General features: G+C 49.7%; 1 protein-coding gene across 1 annotated transcript; it reads left to right on the top strand.

Annotated features, from left to right (window-relative positions):
* The first annotated feature begins 7320 nt into the window (after positions 1–7320).
* On the top strand, positions 7321–16249 carry ZIC5 (Zic family member 5). The gene is made up of 2 exons (XM_019920904.3): positions 7321–8846; positions 13517–16249. The coding sequence occupies exons 1-2, from the start codon at positions 7400–7402 to the stop codon at positions 13957–13959; spliced, it is 1890 nt and encodes a 629-aa protein (XP_019776463.3). The 5' UTR covers positions 7321–7399; the 3' UTR covers positions 13960–16249.
* Positions 16250–16478: the final 229 nt, after the last annotated feature.

The following is a 16478-nucleotide window of genomic DNA, read 5'->3' as shown; positions in this document are numbered from 1 at the left end:
GAGGGGGAGGCAAATGCCAAACTGCCCTCCTAAGCGGAGAGGGACCTGAGAGACAGAGACGGAGACGGACTCCAGGCAGGAAGGCTGCCCTGCTACAGTGAATCTATAAAATTGCCCGGTGCACGGCCTTTCACACTTGCTTATTTTATTCATCAATATGTACGGCGGGGGAATTGGAAAAGCTTACTCCAAAAGTGTTTCCAAAAGAAGATATTCTCTTAGAGACTGGTCGTGAGAATAGCGATCCTGCACATCTCCAAACCTCACTTCCCTTCCTTCTCCCAAGCCATCAGACTTCTTCAAGTCCTCCTGCCTCCGCACTTTCTCGCCCCCGCTGCGCGCCTCTGCCCCTCTCCTCTCCGCCCCATTCTCTCCTTTCGCTTCCATTCCTCTTTGCAGCGCCCATTTCGGGCCGGCGCCGCTGGGCGCTCGCTGGCCCTGGGTCCGGGGGCCGCGCGGCCGGGTGGTGGGGCGGAAAGCTAATTCCCGCCGGAGACCCTGCGGGCTGGGCCCTCCTGGCTATTCTTTCCGGGCTCCAGTTCTCCTCCCTCTGCATGACACGGAGGAGCTGAGCCAAGTTCAAAGTCACGTCGCCGTCCCCTCTTAGAAGCGCTTTATTTCTCTACAAACTGCAAAACCCCTTTGCCTCAAGACACAGTTTTGTTTTGTTCTGTTTTTTAAAAAGGAAGGAAAGGGGAGAGAGAGAAAGAAAGCAAGAGAGAGAGAGAGAGAGAGAGAACAAAAACCTGCAAAGGCTTTCAGAGTCATTGCCTCAAAAGTACATTTGCGCTCCTTGGCCGAAGGAAAAAAGCGGCGAAGCTGAGTTCCGCGCCCTGTGAGTGAATTCAGTTTTTCAACAGGTTTCTAGAACGGCCCGCCGTGTCGGGGTCAGACCCTCGGGACCCACAACTGTCCCCATCGGGCAAACATGTACCCTCTTTGTAAGTTTTCCAAAATTGTTCTTTGGAGATCTCACAGAGCCTGCGCCGGGCTAGGCCAGCGAGACTCCAGGCTTTGCTGCATGTGGATGGCCCTGTATGGCGGGCCCCTGGGTGCCAGGGCTGGCGTCCCTTTCCCGGCAAGTGGAGAGAATGACAGTGTAATAGATAATTCGGGTTGTCTTCAAAAAAACAGAAAATCCCATCAAATACTCATTCACTGAACACCTTGTTGCGGTTTGTGGGCTTCTGTAAAGGGTTGACTATGATGAGAATTTTGTGTACATATACATAAAAACAATGCAAATGCACACACAACATACTCACACACACACAGGTGTATCTTGTTGGCCAGGAGAAACCAAAAACAAACAAGCAAACAAAAGCGATCTTTGAATTGGAAAGCAGAAACACTCGGTGACCATACCACTCAAACTTTTAATTTTCCTCTTAAGGAAAGGGATGGAGATGGGGGAAGAGATGGGAGGGAAAAAATGTGGAATCAGCTGTCTATATACACTGGACAAAAAAAAAAAAAAAAAAAAAGGATTTCACAGGATTTCAGCACTATCCTCTGTATCACAGACTCATAAATTCAACAAGATCATCAACAGGATATTAAGTTGCAGGTCACCTTTGATTCAGCCTCTCAGCCACTCCTGGGCTGGGCGACCCCTGACCCATGAAGGACCACATGTGTGGTGGGGGACCCCCCTCCCCCGTAAAACTCACCTAGAACAAAAGATCTTTGTCCGAGGTTTAAAGAAGTGTAATGTAAAAGAAGGGGAAATCTGTAATGTAAAAGAAAGGGAAATCGTGAAAATCTCAGCCAATGTTGTAACTTTTAAATACCATTTTTAAGAAGGGGGAGATTTAGTGGAGGTGGGGAGAATCATAGGATAAGGCCCTCTCTAGTCTGCTAAAAGAACTTCTTTCTACAGTTAAAATTTACTGTTCTGTAACTGGGCCTATAAAAAGTGTCTATATAAAATAAATCCTCACCAGCAGTTTAGTGTTAGGGATGCAAATGTTTGTGTATTTGTCATTAGGGACTCAGAAAAAAATAGAAGCCAACATTTCTAGGTGACAGTGGTTGGTTGTGCTTTTGCAAAAGTAAGAGGACTAATTGTTCTTACTTTGTCTCCTTTCCTGATGGGAGAGTTTCTACTGCTGTAAAACAAAGCAAAAACAAAAACAACCCCCAAAACAGAAGGCATTAGCTTACTTCAATGTGTTTAATTATTTTGAGGGCCGTTACCCTTTGGGCTCCCAGGAAAACTACATCCAGGGAGGCTGAATACCGGTGACAGGCGAGCAGCTTTCCAATAAACTGCAGTATTATTGCAATAGACTTTGTAATACAATTTATGCTGTCATTCATAAATAACAATGCCATATGTCAACCATATTGCTTACACAAGTAAATCCGTCAACGTGTCACTATTTGATTTATCTCAACAGCTTCTTCAAATATTGAAGTATAGATATTGGAAGGGGTATAGAATGGGGAGAAACTACCCACAAAATTTGAGATTAAAAATAAAAGCACAACCTCTCCTCCTCCTTTATCCCTCATCCAAAAACATTCTAAAGGATAAAGCATGAAGGGGAGGAGAAGCACATCTTGGAGCCAACATAAAGAAATATTGGGCGTTTATACGAACTGTGCACATAAGGGGGTTTCTGCTTCCTGTGTGGACCTTCTAAGCATTTAAAAAAAGACAACAGTTAGACATTTCCCAAGAAATTACCAATCTTAATTGTCGAACGTGCGTCAGAGGCCATTCTCCAACAACCCCCATCCCTGAGGGTAAAAATGATTGATAACCAAATGATAATATTTAATGACAGGTCAATTTTACTCAACTTATATTTTCGTAGTGGGGAAGTGAAGAGAGCCGTAATTTTTCAAGGGCTTTTAAGCACTAAGGTCAGGTGGAAATGGGATGAGTCCAATTCTTGAGTGTCCAAAACAAACGAACAAACAAACCCCAACGTTTCAATTATGGTCACATAACCCAAGCTTCTGGGGTTTTATCTTTGGCTTTGTTTTTAATCCTCATTAAGTCCATGTTCATGGGACAGGGATCAAAAACTTTATCAAGAAGCACATTTTTGGTTACTCTTAGCCTCACACATAGCCGTGGAGTCTGAGGATTCAGCTCGGGCTCAGAAGGGCGGGAAACAGAGGCAACCCTCCGAGAAGCTCTCAGACAGCTGAGAATTGCGCGGTGCTTCCCGGCACCCAAGGCCCCAGGGCTGGGTCGCAGGTCCCACGAGGTCAGGTCACCAGTGGTGAGGGCTAGATGGTGGGGATCTGGTCCCTGCCGAGTGCAAGCCGGGCAAGTGGCCGGGTACCTCATTGCCTAGTCGCCACCTGGCGAGCTTGACTTGGGAAAAAGCCCTTGAACCCAAAGTCCTCATCACTTCCGGCCATGTCAAAGCTCAACTAAAATGCAGTTTTTGTGGGCCCCTTTGCTCACCTAGCCCCGGCTTTAGAGAGGACTCCTCACTCCCTCTTTCATTGTCAACTGATAACCCTCCTCCTCCCAGTTGAGCACCCACTGGAGCCCTCGGGCTGGGCTACAAAAGTCCTCTGAGCCCTCAAATGACTCGGGTCACCCTCTCCGCCCTTGAACCTGCCTCTGGAGCAGCCCAGATGGCACAAGGCTCTCCAAACCCGCCGGGCACCCTCTGCAAGGAGGCCGCCCTTGCGGAAACCACGCGGGACGGGCGAGCCGTAAAGCAATTGCAAAGGCAATAAAAGGCAACTCGGTGGGTCCCCCAGCTCCTTTCTTGTCCACCTCACTGTCCCCAGCGTACCCCCTCCCCTCGCCTGCCGAAACAATCAAACAAAGGCTCAAAAGCCAGGAAATGTCCAATTCACTTCCCTTAGAGTTTATTAATTGCCCACACCCATCGCAAGGAAACTTGGCTATGTTCAGGGACGAACGGAGGGCACCGGGGAGCCACAGACCCCCCTTGGCGCAGCGGGAAGCCGTGAGCGCCCGCCCGGGCATCCCCAGAGACCGGGCTCTGCCGCCTCCTGGCAGCGGAGCGCGGCGTCGCCGCCGGGTTCGGGCCGGCTCGGTGTTTACTGTCCCTCTCCACCCTCTTCCCGCCTTTGTTTGGGGCCGGGAGCCGGTTGGGGTTCGGGGTGCAGCAGAGAAGGCTGGAAATCGATGTTCCCCCAGGAGCACCTGTCGACCCCACAAAGGGCGTTTCCACGGATCGTCACGTTGCCGCCCCACATAAGCACCTCCGCTGCAGAAGTGCAGACAAGGGCATGGGTTTTGAGGATCCACCCTGACGACCAGCACCACCGCGGAAATACGGGGCCAAATCCACAGAACTGGCATAACGACTTCTACAGCCCCCTGCTTAAAAAAAACAAAACAAAAAAAAAAACCCACATTGCTGTTTATTATTTTCTTCAACGTCCTGGAAACTGTTGGTATTTACTTAGGAAGTGTGACACAGTTATTGGGTCCTTAGAAACTCGGGATGTTAAGGGGTTTTAATTTGGCTCCCAAATGGCTTGAAAAAGAACCAGCGCACCTGGGGTCAGGCGGGTCATCACAATAACAAAAAGCGCGTCTACAAAATAAAAAGCTCTTTTATAAAGAAAGGCAATCCCGGAAATCCACTGCGAGCCTTCCTGATGACCATCTAGCTAGGCCTATTCTCAGGTTTAATTGGCAGGCGGTTTATTGGCGCCTTATTGGTGTTGATTGAAATTTTGCTCCCAGTTCTTTCTTTGAAGAATTAGCATCTCAAGTCGATTACCTGAGTCAATTATCTTTTTAGGGTCTGAGTTTGGTCATAAATTTGCAAATATTCATTAAACACACTTTGTAAATATCTCTTTCTAATCGCTACTCAAATCTCTAACATTTCCTTAAAAAGTCTTTCTGTTTTAAAGCTTCCATAAAAAGAAATTGATCAGGAAGCTATATTTGAATTAAGACATATTAAATAGATGACAGATACATATCATGCTGTGTTTAACAAGAGTTGTACAAGGAGGCGGGTTCCAGATTCCGCACGGCTCTGCTGCACCATTATTCACATTTTTACAGCCTTTCCTTCATGCCTTCACCCATTAAACCATTAAATTTCAGCAATTCAATAAAACAAAGCAGTTATAATTTTGAGGAAAAGCTATTTTGAAGGAGGTGGAGGTACCCATTTTATTGCACAATAAAAATGCTCAACAGTCTATATTAAAGGCTAAGTTGGGTTTATTTTCTTCTTTCTTTATTCATTCTTTCTGTTTTGTTTTGTTTTGAACTTATAACCTGCAGGATTGAACGCAAAGCTGCCATTATGGAAGTATTGACGAGTATTGCTAAAAAATTCAAATAAAGGAAATATTTGAAATGTTCTGAGAGGAAATGAAGATAGTGGTGACAATTCCACATATGATTCTTTCTCCATAAAGCATTCATAGAAATGACACTGTCCTCCCTCCACCTTGCCTAGGTGGCTGGAGACCCTTTAAGTCTTTGAAAATTGTGGAAGGACTCTTCCTCTCCAAATACAGATGTGGATTTTGTCACTGCTGTTTATTAAAAACTTTTCGTTGTATTTGCACTCATGCCTCTCTTATTTCCCCGTATTTGAGCTTCATGAAACTTAAAGAAAATGCCCATTTGAAATTTGATTGTACTATTTTATTTGTTTGCTTGTCAGTTTTATAAGAGAAATGACATTCCCAAGGCTCACAGGGAAATTCCCTGTTAAACATTGTTAGCACCAATGTAAATGGGCTACCGAATCAGCTCTTTTGAAAATAATTCTTACCACTTCTCAGGACGATCTGGCAGATGATGGCTTTATGTAGTCTTTAAAAAAAAAAAAAAAAACTTGGACAGTAAACGAATTAAGCTGGTAACATGTTTGACTGTATCCCAAAAGGAAAAAAAAAACCACTTTTTAGTCATTATCCTCTTTTTTTTCAAATAATTTTATTTAGGGCAGGAAAATAAAAATTAAAAACCCTGAGCTTAATTTTTGAGCATCATGGAACAGGGCAAAATTTTAAGGTGTTTTCTTGTTAAAGCTGAAGTGACACTCTGGGGCAGTAAGGACCCTAAAGTGTGAGGGATGTCACATTTCTCCGCCCCCCCCAAAGTGATGCAAGGACCTATTTCACTTTTTAAAAAGATTTGATAGCAAGAAAGGGATGGGGCTCACTTTTTTTTTAGAGTCAGTTTTTATGGTTTTCAAGTAAGACATCTCTCCTGCTAGATGAGCTTATTAGAAAATAACAGGATAAAAGGTCATTCTATCAGCATATAAACCGCAAAGATACTGATCCAATAAAATGATTATTTTATTGGATCAATTCTAACTTGTGGTCCTTTCAAAGAAACTGAGGCACCCATGTGGAGTGCGTTCTGGACCGGAAGGAGAACTTCTGCTTAAAGGATATCGTTTATTTAGCCGCTTCCCTCTGGAGAGATGCTGTTTGGCCTGCCCTGCCACTGTTATCTCCGAGAAGCAAAAGTTAGAATCGCTGCCCGATGTTTTTTGCCCCCCGGTAGATCTAATTGGAAGTGGCAGATCTAGAACCGATGAGCAGTGAGATTACACTTCGAGCCAACTCCTTTGAACCATGTTGAAAAGGATCCCATGAGCTAAAAAGTCGAGGTAAAACGGTTCCTTTGGGGAAAGATTTTTTTGACTTCACCTGGTGTTTTGCAACCAATAGGATTTTAATATCCTTCCTCATTCCATCTACTGTCTGTGCGCCCTCTGTGAGCGCTCGATAGATTGAGTGTCCTTCCCAAATAAGAAGTTTCTAGTATCACCTCTACGAGTAGGATGACGGTCATACATCTGTTCACCCTCCTCCCCCAGTCAGCAGCCCGGAGCTCTTCCAAAGGAAGGGATGCTGCATGCAGTGAGCGAAGGCTTTTGAATTTGGGGGCTCCCCCCGCCTTTTGCTCCCCGGGGGGTCCCCAGCTCAGAGCCTCCAGGCGCCCTTCGGCCGCGTGCCGGCGCACGTTCCCCGCAAGGCGCGTCATGGGAACGCGGGACGCTGCGCGCGCAGGCCCGGAGCAAACTTTCTGCAAGTGCAACTTGGGAATCCCTGGGGAGGCGGGGACGCAGGGCTCGGGGAGAGGAAGGGGCGCGAAGCGAAAGCGAAGGCGGCCAGGAGCAGAGGGGCGGATGCCCGCTGAGCCTGAAAGGGAGCCAATCGGTCAGCCGCGGCTGCTGCCAATCACGCGGCTCCCTCCAATCCCACCCTTGCTATTTCCAAAATCTCGGTCCCACTGCGCAGCTCAAATGTGGTGTTTGCTCTGCCAGTCGCTGGAGGACAGAGTGGGAACGGGAATAAGCAGAGTTCGGAGGCTAGGACAAAGAAGTTAAAGAGCGCCTAACATATACATGTTTTTGAAGGCGGGCAGAGGGAAAAAAGTCCCCCCAGTGAGGGCCTGTGAGTCTGTGTAGTTCTGATGGAGACCCCTTTGAGCAAGAGGAACCCGCCAGCGCTGAGATTAGCGGATTTGGCAACAGCTCAGGCCAGGCCACTTCAGAATATGACAGGCTTCCCGGCGCTGGCCAGCGCGGCCGCCCACTCCCAACTCCGCGCCGCAGCCGCGCACCTCCGCCCTCGGGACCTGGGCGCTGACCCCGGCGTGGCCATCACTCCGCTCGGACCCGAGCACATGGCCCAGGCGAGCGCGTTCGGCCTCAGCCCTCCCTCCCAGGCGCTCCCGGCACAGCCCGAGGCCCCAGCGGCCGCCGCCCGCGCTGCAGCCTCGGTCTCGCACCCGGGCGCCGGCACCTACCCTGGCGGCGGGGGCAGCGGTAGCGTGCAGTCCTCCGCGCCCGCGCCCCCGCCCCCAGCCCCTCCTCTTCCTCCCTCCCTTTCACCCCCTCCCCCTCCTCTTGGCCTCTCGGGCTACACCACCACCAACAGTGGCGGCGGCGGCAGCAGCGGCAAAGGCCACAGCAGGGACTTCGTCCTCCGGAGGGACCTTTCCGCCACGGCCCCCGCGGCGGCCATGCACGGGGCCCCGCTCGGAGGGGAGCAGCGGTCCGGCACCGGCTCCCCCCAGCACTCGGCCCCGCCTCCCCACTCGGCCGGCATGTTCATCTCGGCCAGCGGCACCTACGCTGGCCCGGACGGCAGCGGCGGCAGGGGCCCGGCGCTCTTTCCCTCGCTGCACGACACGCCGGGAGGCCCCGGCGGCCACCCGCACCCGCTCAACGGCCAGATGCGCCTGGGGCTGGCGGCAGCGGCGGCAGCCGCGGCGGCTGAACTGTACGGCCGCGGGGAGCCGCCCTTCGCGCCGCGCTCGGGGGATGCGCACTACGGTGCGGTGGCGGCCGCTGCAGCCGCCGCCCTGCATGGCTACGGAGCCGTGAACTTAAACCTGAACCTGGCGGCGGCGGCTGCTGCCGCGGCGGCCGGACCCGGGCCCCACCTGCAACACCACGCGCCGCCCCCGGCGCCGCCACCGCCGCCCGCGCCCGCGCAGCACCCGCACCAGCACCACCCCCACCTCCCAGGGGCGGCCGGGGCCTTCCTGCGCTACATGCGGCAGCCAATCAAGCAGGAGCTCATCTGCAAGTGGATCGACCCCGAGGAGCTGGCCGGGCCGCCGCCGCCCCCGCCCCCGGCCGGCGGCGCCAAGCCCTGCTCCAAAACTTTCGGCACCATGCACGAGCTAGTGAACCACGTCACGGTGGAGCACGTGGGCGGCCCCGAGCAAAGCAGCCACGTCTGCTTCTGGGAGGACTGTCCGCGCGAGGGCAAGCCCTTCAAGGCCAAATACAAGCTCATCAACCACATCCGCGTGCACACCGGCGAGAAGCCCTTTCCCTGCCCCTTCCCGGGCTGCGGCAAGGTCTTCGCGCGCTCCGAGAACCTCAAGATCCACAAGCGCACTCATACAGGTGGGTGTCTGTCCCCGGCCGCGCCGCCGCCGCCGCCTCCCGCGCCGCCGCCGCTTCTGCCGCTGCTTCTCTTCCTCCTCCTCCTGCTCGCCTTAATTTTTCCCTCCTTCTGCTGCTTCTCTTCGCATACGTATAACCCGGACATGTGACTTCTTTTTTTTCTCTCCCCCCTTTTTTTCTATGAATAAGTAATTCGATAGCACACACAGGCCCCGCGCTGGGTTCCCACACGGTGGAGTCTCCAGCGCTCCCGCAGCCCCTCCGCCGGGACCGGCAACGCGCTCCAGCCGCCGCCGCCGCCACCCCGGAGCAGAAGCAGCCACCGCCGGAGCAGGAAGGCGCCCAGGACGGTCGGCAGCCCCCTTCCGCCCGGCCCCGGGAACTTGGGGAGGGCGATGGGGAAGGAGGACCGGAGCCGCCCCGGCGGCTCTTCCCTCCCCATCGGATGTCAGGTCCCGCGCGGTCGCCGTGCTCCAAAGAGCGGGCGTGCGAGGGGCGCGTGGGATTTGCTGCGGTATTGGGGCCGCGAGGCCCAGCTCGGTGTGGCCCCTCCTGGAGGGGAGAGGGGACCCTGTCCCTCCGGGGAGGGGTGCAAAATGCGAAAGTAATGCGCCCTCGGGCTTCCGGGGACCTTCCCCCTACGCACACACACTCGCCCACCGTTACACACTCCACAGTACACGTTCATGTGCACACACACATAACACGAACAACTTCACACACCCATATGCCCTCATACACCCCTCCCTCATTTCTGGAACGTCCTTGTGCCCTGATGACACAATCACACTTACTCATTTACACACCTTCATCTACACCTATACGCACACGCGCCGTCACACAGTTTATCACACATGCCCTAGAGGGTGCTGGAGAAATTGGGTTCTGGCCATTTAAAGGAAGGTTCTCCTTGGAGGAGGACAGGGCGAGCTGCAGAGTCTCCAGCGGTCGTTGGGGCCTACCCCCCCCCCCCGGGGGACTTGGAAGGAGCCCCCGGCACTCTGGGGAACCCTCCCGTCCCCACCCCGAGCCCTGCCGTAGGGGGTGCCACGGCCGCGGCCTGGGGCGTGGGATGTCGCCAGTGGGCCGTGTGGCCCTTGGAACAGACGAGCGCGCTGGGCAGAAGCGCTGATGAGCGCGAGTGCAGTCGGGATTTATAGGGACAGACAATATTATCCCTCGGAGGACACTTAAGTAGAGTTTACATTCAGTAATTACTTGGCTGATTTATCGGCGCGGCGACGACGAGGAGGCAGCGCCGGGCTTGGGCCGCAACGCCTGGCCAGCGGCCGGGGCCGAGGCCACTGGCGGAGGGGTGAGGGGGATCTGCGTGAGAAGCCGGGTCCAGGGGCCCGAGGCTGGAGCCCCGGGCCTTGCTTCTGTCGCCGGTACCTGACAGGCCTCCTGCGGACTGGCTCGCTGACCGGCTGGGAGCGCGTTTTCCCCCGAGTTCCGTTTGCCAGCCCCTTTCTTCTCTAATCGGGATCAGTCCGACTTAATGATTTTGCCAAAAGGAAGCGTCCCGCAAGGCTCTCGTAAAAACTCCCTGGCCCGCTAAGCCAGCTGCTGGCCCCCGTGCCCAGCACTTGCCGACGGGACAGGGGCCTGGGGCTGTGAGCGGGACGCGCGGGGCGCGCGAAGTGAAGCCGCCCCCAAAGGGAACCCCTAAAAGCGGAGCCCGCGACCTCGGGCCCTTCCCGCCTTTCCAGGCCTCGGAGGGGAGTAGATCATCCCTTGGCGGGCAGGGGGCTGCCCGGAGGTGAGGGCCGTTTCCGCCCGGGTCAGGCAAGGAACTGGAAATTGACTGCGCGGCAGCTGACCGGGTGTCGGCTCTCCGGCCCCCGGGGACAGGCAGCCTCCCGCCCCCCTCGAGGGCGGGCCCCAAGGGGGCGTGCGCGCGTGCTGCCGGGGGCGGAGACCCGGGCGCCGAGGGAACCCGGGGCCGTTTTGTTTTCGGGTTCCTTGTGCGCAAGGTTGCATTCTCGCCTGGCTCGCGGCGGCTGCGTGGGCCTCGCCGGGTCCCTCGGGCAGGGATGAGAGCGCCCTCGCGTTGATGCTCAGACCCGCGCCGGGTGTTTTGGGCCGTCCCTGGGCCGCTAAGCCACTGAGCACTGTGTCCAGAGAAACGCCAGGCCGGGCTCCCTGCCCCATCACAAGGCTCTCCCTTTTTGGGGGTTACCCGGGATCCCGGAACGGCTTGATCAAAGGGAATAATCCCCGGCCACTCCTGAAGGCCCATTTCCTGACCCACGTGTCCCCAATTCCATTTATAACCTTCCTCTGGGCTGGACTCGAGTTCTCACACGTAGCTTCCCTCACTCTCTAAAACTCTGTAAGTAGTTAAATTCTGACGTGACCCCTCTGTCAGAATCTGAAATGTAAACATTAGGGTCTCTCACCCTTTCTAGGCAGGGAGAATTTGCTAACTGCCCCCCTCCCCGTACGTAGGCCCCCCTGAATAAAAATAGGCAATTCTATCACCCTTTCTCTTTTTTGTACTTTCTTCCATCTCTCCTTTATCCCTGCTTTTCTACCTTTCTTTCCACTCCGTATCTGCCTTTTCTGGGTCTGATTCTCCCCCCCCCCACCCCGCCCCGGTACGCGGGCCTCTCACTGTTGTGGCCTCTCCTGTTGCCGAGCACAGGCTCCGGACGCGCAGGCTCAGCGGCCATGGCTCACAGGCCCAGCCGCTCCGCGGCATGTGGGATCTTCCCGGACCGGGGCACGAACCCGTGTCCCCTGCATCGGCAGGTGGACTCTCAACCACTGTGCCACCCGGGAAGCCCCTGGGTCTGATTCTTAATGCTTCTCTTTCAACATGTGCAGTGGTGGAGCCAGCAATGTCCAAGCCGTTTATTCTGCACAATCCAAGATACTTGGCTTGTGCAGAAACATAAAAATTCTAAAAAGCAACATTGCACATTTGCATAGGGTGAATAAAATTACTTAAACCTCCATGATGAAGAAAAGCTGATTATAATTATTTTTGGAAGAATGCTATATTAAATTAGTATTAGCCAACTTAAAGTGGAATGTAGAAATCGGGACAAATAACCAGTGTTTTGATAAAACTCGGTTAACTGTTTTTGTTGCAGCCCCTCTACAGAGAATTTTTAAAGGTTACGATTATCATTGCATTATGTTGTGTTTTTCCCTCTCTTCATGACCCAAGGCAGGAGGTATATTAAATAATATAAATATATTATAAATATTAAATGATAATATTTAATTTTGCTTTAAAGCAGTATTTCCAGGTAGTATATGTTATATTCCAGGCATCTGAATACTTTTCAGATATGCTAACGTACTCTGGCATTGAAGCAATTAGCATTGATGAAATTAAAAAAGAAAATTACACTGAAATATTTGTACAGGAAAGTCCACCACAGAAATTTATGTACACTAAGCTGTCTTAATAGTTGTTTGGCTTTTTAAAAAATAAATTGTCAGAAACCAAGGAAAAGACCATATCTTGTGTGTCACCAGAGTAGCTGCTGAAATGTAGAGAAATTCAACTCTATTTTTTAAATCATTTAAATATAAGGAATATATTTATTATACCACAATATGTATGAGATAACATGTTCAGTTATGGACTCAAATACATCAAGTTCATGGATACTAAGGGGAGGGGGAAAATTCATAGTTACCTGCTGTCTTCCTGTTTCTGCTTTTTAATACCAAAGTGTAGTGTGGCTGCATATCTGCTCGTCTTACTGAGCATTTCCACCACCTGGACCTTGGGCCTTGTGTTGAAAGGCCCTGTGCTCCTGGGGTGGGTAGGGCAGCTTAAAGGGGCAATGGGCCCAGAGACTCTGGTAAACAGTCGATCTTTTTTGGTTGTTAAACAGTGTTAGAATAAGAAGTCTGCTTATGCCATCAGGGGATGCCAGGTTCTGGCTAAGGCTTGTAGTCTTTATTAACGTTTGTTAAGGTTCTGTTCCTCTAGGGTCTCAACTGCCCAGCAAGTTGTGAGGAAAGCTGGTAGAACGAAGAGGGCAACAGCCTATTCTCTGCCCAGCTAGGCTTATAAAAAAAATCTAGTGGTGGGATCATGTTTTTCACAGACGTCTTTATTTCTGGAGAGAACAGGATTTTGGTGTATTTCCTTTCCTTTCCCATCAGGGAAATCCTGGGGAACACTCTGAAACAAAATGCCATTATTATAATTTTACTGCATCACCCCCAGTTTACTTTTAATTGAGAATATGTGTTTGTCTTTTTTCTCTTTTTCTTATGGTCTTCACCCAAGCTGTGGCTTTGGAAGTATTTTATCAGCATTTATCTTGACAGGGGATGGGCTTGAATTTTTGTGTGTATAGACCCTGAGGGGAACAAGGATGCGGGAATCTGGGTCCTAGCTGGATTTCAGTGTTAGAGCCTGGACCATGCTCTAGCCATTCTCACCTCGACCCCTATGGTACTTCGGGGTTGACATCCAGCCTCTCGCAAGCCCAGGTCCAAGGAGAGCCTCCAGGCCAGGGGACACCAGGCCCATCCCCGCAGCATCCCTTCCCTGTTGAATCCTGGAACATGGGAATTAGGAGTTAGACTGGGAGTTGGTCTTCAGGAGGATGGGAAGATGCATCCTCATGTCTGCTCTAAGATTTCTCTCTCAGGTGAGAGGTCTCTGAAAAGCACTTGTTAACCTTTCCTATGTTTTATTGCAGGAGAAAAGCCTTTCAAATGTGAATTTGATGGCTGTGACAGGAAGTTTGCCAACAGCAGTGACCGAAAGAAACATTCCCACGTCCACACCAGCGACAAGCCCTACTACTGCAAGATCCGAGGCTGTGACAAATCCTACACCCACCCGAGCTCGCTGAGGAAGCACATGAAGATTCACTGCAAGTCCCCACCACCCTCTCCAGGACCCCTGGGCTACTCATCGGTGGGGACTCCAGTGGGTGCCCCCTTGTCCCCTGTGCTGGACCCAACCAGGAGTCGCTCGAGCACTCTGTCCCCTCAGGTGACCAACCTCAATGAGTGGTACGTTTGCCAGCCCAGTGGGGTCCCCAGTCACCTCCACACCCCTTCCAGCAGTGGAACCACTTCTGAGTCTGACGACGAGGAGATGTACCGGAACTCTGAAGGCGTGCGGACCATACATTAGATTTTATTAGTAATAATAATAATAAGTACAACAATGAGTGGGAGCCCTTGGACCGTATCCTAACCTGAGACAATGCCGAGGCTGAGACAAACTCGTGACTCAGACTTGCCACCGGGTCTAATTAGCCCTATTTATTCAGTATGAAACCCTATGGTGTTTGTACATTTAATTAATTTAATTAAGATATTTGGGTTTTTTTTCCCCTTAGAAAACAAACAAACAAAAAAACCCAACCAAGCTGGACTTGTGTGTTGCAGGGGCACAGGACTGAGAGCAGGTTGTACCACATGGAAAATGAATGGAGAGATTAGTGAATCGAGACACACACTGCCAATGCCATATATATAGTTTTTACAAGGGTGAGAGAAAGAGCATTAAGTCAGAACTCAACACAGCACCAAGGCCCTTTGCATTTCCTGGAGTGCCTCACGAACGCCTTTGACACCATCATGGGCTTCTCTGGAGCCTCTCTGCCTCCTGCTTGGGCCCTAATTCTGCAAAGGCCTCTTGATTGTAAACCACACACGTGCTGCATTGCCAACAGATCTTGGACTGTACCTGTGTCCAAAAATATTTGTAAAAACCCTTTAAGTTCTAATACTTGTAATTTTTAATTTCCACTCTTTTATTACTGATCTCACCTAACACAGTATTTTTATACAGGATTACTTCTTCAGTACCCTGCTTGTATGGTTTTTTTTTAAAAAAAGATGCAGCAACCTAGTACATCTCCATATATTGTGCCACCGTGATTGTTCCAGCAACAGTGGAGAGAAGAAAAAGCTGCTGCGGTAGACAACTGTGAAACTGTGATATTTTATAAAATAGAAGAAATTCAAGTGCTTTCTTTTTCCTCTTTTTTTTTTCATCTGGAATCTCAGAGCCTGCCTCTTTACTCTGTCCAAACTTCTTGTGTAATAAAGAGATTATGTTTTAGATCATAAGTTCTTTGGGATGCCAAAATTAACAGGCAAGTGTAAGGAGGTGTGATGTTGGCAACATGCCTATTTTGGGGGGAAGGCTGTTGTTTTACAAACAGGGCAATCCCTCTTTTATACTGTTGTATCGACCTTTTAAAACATCTTTACTTTTCAGTGCTGGAAGTTGCATTTTAATGCATTTTCTTCCACCTGAGCACTCGGAACTCTCCCACTTGCAAATGACAATGTATGACCTACATTAAAAGAGGAGAGGGAGTTGCTATACATATTAAAAATTTTAAAACGTTTATAGTTACCACCAAACACTGATGAATGTGTGACCTTTGCCAGAGCTGTCAAGCTAGGACAAAAAAGGTCAAGGACCTAGGACAGTAACTCTTAGTTTATTTTCGGTTGGTACAACAAATCTCGTGTGCAAAACGTAGTCCATCATAAACATGATACAGATATACTAAAGAGCACTAATTTATCCTCAGAGACCCTGAAGACACCCCCTTCCCAGGGTTTGTAGAAATTTGTTTTGTGTGCTGTGAGTGGTTGATGTACTCTTGTTGTTAATAACGTGTATGTGAACACTATTTGTACAGTTGAATTAATTTATTTTCAGACATCATCCTTTTTTTTTCCTGGAAGAGTTCAAAGCACACCAAAGAATTATATTATACATTTTGGTGAAAGATTGTCATTTATGATCTACGATTTATTTTAAAAAAAAGAAAGAAAATGGGAAAATATATTTTTAAGCTTACTTGAATGAACAACGTAATGTGAAAACCAGGACTCTTCCTGCATGTCTCTTTTGCATTGTGTTGATGAGATTATATATAGTTTATAGATATATTCTATTACTAGTACAGTGCATGGTGCTGTCACTTTGAAAGCCTTTCAATGTTGTCTTCAGATTGTTACGGTGAATATGAAACATGCAGACCCTCCTTTATAAAGAAAAAGACCATAAAACTTGAATATAAAATAATTCTACATTTTTAAAGTTTATTTGATTTTCATATTCACTTTCAAAGCTCTTTCAAATAGACAAAATAAGATGAGGTATGAACTTCGGGGGGATAATTTATGTATCGTAAACTTATTCGAACAAAATATTCCTGATTTATAATTTGTTTTATTTATACAACTTTTTCAATGGTAGTTTGCACTATTCTTTATTATGCTACAGGTTTATTTATTATGAAACAAAGGAATATGTATTTTATGTATTTTGCCATGCATTGGTTAACTCTCTGCCACAGATTTATTGGTTCCTGATACACCTAAAATAAAAACATAAAATGTGTACCTCCAATAGAAAGCAAGAATAATTATGAAGTAAAAAATTTAATAAAGGTATTCTTCATATGTATTGCTTATGTTTTACGTGATGGCGCATAATGCCATTCTCTTCCAGACAGAACAGGTTGCTCATGTAGTAATCAGAAGGTTCTCCTCCCTTGATCTCTTTATTTCTTCACCCTCCCCAAGCAATGAAATACTTTAACAGCTTGGTCTAATTTACAGCCTAATCTAGAAAGTACAGTATATTTATGAAGACTAAGCCCTGCAGGTTGCACAGAATGGTAG

This window comes from Tursiops truncatus, chromosome 18 (assembly GCF_011762595.2).
Source record: "Tursiops truncatus isolate mTurTru1 chromosome 18, mTurTru1.mat.Y, whole genome shotgun sequence".
Classification (NCBI taxonomy): domain Eukaryota; kingdom Metazoa; phylum Chordata; class Mammalia; order Artiodactyla; family Delphinidae; genus Tursiops; species Tursiops truncatus.
Note: the sequence above shows the minus strand (reverse complement) of the source record. Positions and strands in the feature narration are given on the sequence as shown.

Excerpts from the sequence above, each read along its gene's own strand:
- ZIC5 (XM_019920904.3), top strand. The coding sequence starts at position 7,400 with ATGGAGACCCCTTTGAGCAAGAGGAACCCGCCAGCGCTGAGATTAGCG. Across the intron at positions 8,847-13,516 it reads CCACAAGCGCACTCATACAG|GAGAAAAGCCTTTCAAATGT; the intron begins GTGGGTGTCTGT and ends GTTTTATTGCAG.